The sequence below is a fragment of the Capsicum annuum genome, unplaced genomic scaffold, assembly GCF_002878395.1.
Source record: "Capsicum annuum cultivar UCD-10X-F1 unplaced genomic scaffold, UCD10Xv1.1 ctg80813, whole genome shotgun sequence".
Classification (NCBI taxonomy): Eukaryota; Viridiplantae; Streptophyta; class Magnoliopsida; order Solanales; family Solanaceae; genus Capsicum; species Capsicum annuum.
This window is the reverse complement of record NW_025891484.1, coordinates 1,872-4,346: the sequence shown is the minus strand read 5'-3', so window position 1 is coordinate 4,346 and position 2,475 is coordinate 1,872. Positions and strand designations below refer to the sequence as shown.

Sequence of the window (2,475 nt, the reverse complement as noted above, 5' to 3'; positions counted from 1 at the left end):
TATGTTGTTACTAACTCCAAAACATAGTAGATTATTTGAATCTCAAAACACGTGTCAATCGATCAACATGTACCCACCGGAGAGACGGAACGACTTCAAATCATAGCAAAAGTTACATAATCAAATATAATCCCTATGCTGTTACAAACTCCAAAAGATGGTAGATTATTTGAATCCCAAAGCACGTGTCAATCGATCAACACATACCCGCCAGAGAGACAAAACAACTTCAAATCATAGCAATAATTACATAATTAAATACAATCCCTATGTTGTTACTAACTCCAAAAGATAGTAGATTGTTTGAATCTCAAAACACGTGTCAATCGATCAACATGCACCCGCCAGAAAGACAGAACGACTTCAAATCATGCAAAAGTTACATAATTAAATACAATCCCTATGTTGTTACAAACTCCAAAAGATGGTTGATTATTTGAATCTCAAAACACGTGTCAATCGATCAATATATACCCGCCAAAGAGACGGACAAAAAGAAAAAATAAAGGAGACAAAAATGCGACATTCCTTTCCATAAATTCAGCACATATACTTCCACATCAAAGAGACAAAACGAAAAATAAAGGAGACAGAAATGCGACATTCCTTTCCATAAATTCAGCACAAATACTTCCATATCAAAGAGACAAAACGAAAAATAAAGGAGACAAAAATACGACATTCCTTTCCATAAATTCCGCGCAATACTTCTACATCAAAGAGACAAAACGAAAAATAAAGGAGACAGAAATGCGACATTCCTTTCCATAAATCAAGATTTCAATTTCTCCCCCAAAGAAATTTTAAGCTAAAGTCCAAAATCCAGAAACACGGTCTAAAACATACATACACTAAGTGGATAGACACTTTCGAGCACATTCAGTGGATTAATGAGCATGTTTTGTAAAACAACATAACATTACTAGAAAAAGACTATCTTTTACCAAAAAGAACATTAAAAAAAAAACAAAATTTACCTCCCCAACATTCACTGTGATCACGTGGGGTGTAAAGCCAACTCCAGCTGCACCTGTCAAACATCAAGATTCCCAAGAATCACTTACTCCTCCAAGTACTGAATTGTAGCAAGAAAGTTCAAGAAACCCAACAAGACAGTTTTTTTCCTTTCAAACTAATACAAGTATACCACTGTTATCAAACTAGTATACAATTCAAATACAAAAGGTAATATGTATATACATATATATATATATATATATATATATACCTAAAGCATCTAGCTGCTTCTTTCCAGAACCAGGAGGCCTTCCACGGGCCTTCTTTGATGGGTTCTCCGAAGAAGGACCCTCTGTATCACCACCGCCGCCGCCGCCGCCGCCACTTCCGGAATCCGCAGGTGGCACCACGGATGAAATGGGGGTAACAGGAGTAGGTGATAGCCCCAAAGCAATGTTACCATCAGGTGAATACTTTCTTGGTCTACCCCTTTTCTTCCTAGCCGGCTCAATGTTAAATCCACTAGTATTAGCCCTAGGTGATGACGCCGCATCTGAGTAATCAAGATTTGCTTGTTGCCCCTGCGCCACCGGGGCAGAATTAAAGGGAAACCCAGAATTCTGTTGCTGCTGCTGCTGTTGATGCTGGAGCTGTTGCATCATTGCTGAATTGTTGTTGTTGTGTGTTGGAAGAACATTGTTGGGTACAACGTACGAGTTCGCTTGTTGCTGCTGGTGATGTTGCTGCTGTTGCAGTTGGTGATGTTGATGTTGTTGTTGTTGTTGTGGACGCGTCATCATCATGGGATGTCCACCATAAGAATGAAGATGATGGGGGTGTTGTTGTTGGTGATGGGGGTGTTGATTTTGGTTCTGGTGATGACCCCCTTGTGATTCTTGAGAATCCATTACAACTCCAAGATTCTTGAAAATTATGAATGAATTCTTCAATTCTTGAAAAAAACCTTTTTCAAGAATGCCTTTTTGTCAAATAGTGTCTGTGTTCACTGAAGTGAAGAAGATGGGTGGGGTGGTTGGGGTGGGGGTTCGGGGTAGGGGGGAGGCTGAAGGTTGGAAAAGGGGGAAGAGAAGTTGGGAGAGTAAGGGGGGAAGACACTACAAAGAGTTAAAGAATTTTAGGGTTTTAAGGAAAAAAAAAAAATTATTTTGGACTTTTTGGTGCAGAAGTGTAGTTAGATCTGTTTGCCTACACTTTACTAGGTATCCTTTTGTCAAATATAGCATACTTTTTGTTTTAACCTTTTTTGTATGACCTAACACGTTTATTTTTCTTAAAATCAGATTTAAATATCTAAATAATTTATATTTTAGCACTTTAATTTCATTAGTGCGACTAGTGTAAGTAATTAGTTTTACTTCTACCTTATTGTAAAATTGTTAAACTTTCTAAATTGCTCCTTTGTTTTTCAGATTTTTGGATAATTTCGTTGGTTACTTCAATCAATATAATGTAGTTATCAGAATTTTGTACTTTATTGGTTAGCTCATTCTATAAGGT

General features: G+C 37.4%; 1 protein-coding gene across 1 annotated transcript; it reads right to left on the bottom strand.

The window, feature by feature from the left end:
- Nucleotides 1–977: 977 nt before the first annotated feature.
- Nucleotides 978–2,162, bottom strand: LOC124895242 (AT-hook motif nuclear-localized protein 13-like; the record flags this gene model as incomplete). Its single annotated transcript, XM_047405689.1, is given in 2 exon segments — nt 978–1,030; nt 1,229–2,162. Coding segments are annotated over 2 exon segments (690 nt in total), but the record flags the coding sequence as incomplete, so codon positions are not given.
- Nucleotides 2,163–2,475: the final 313 nt, after the last annotated feature.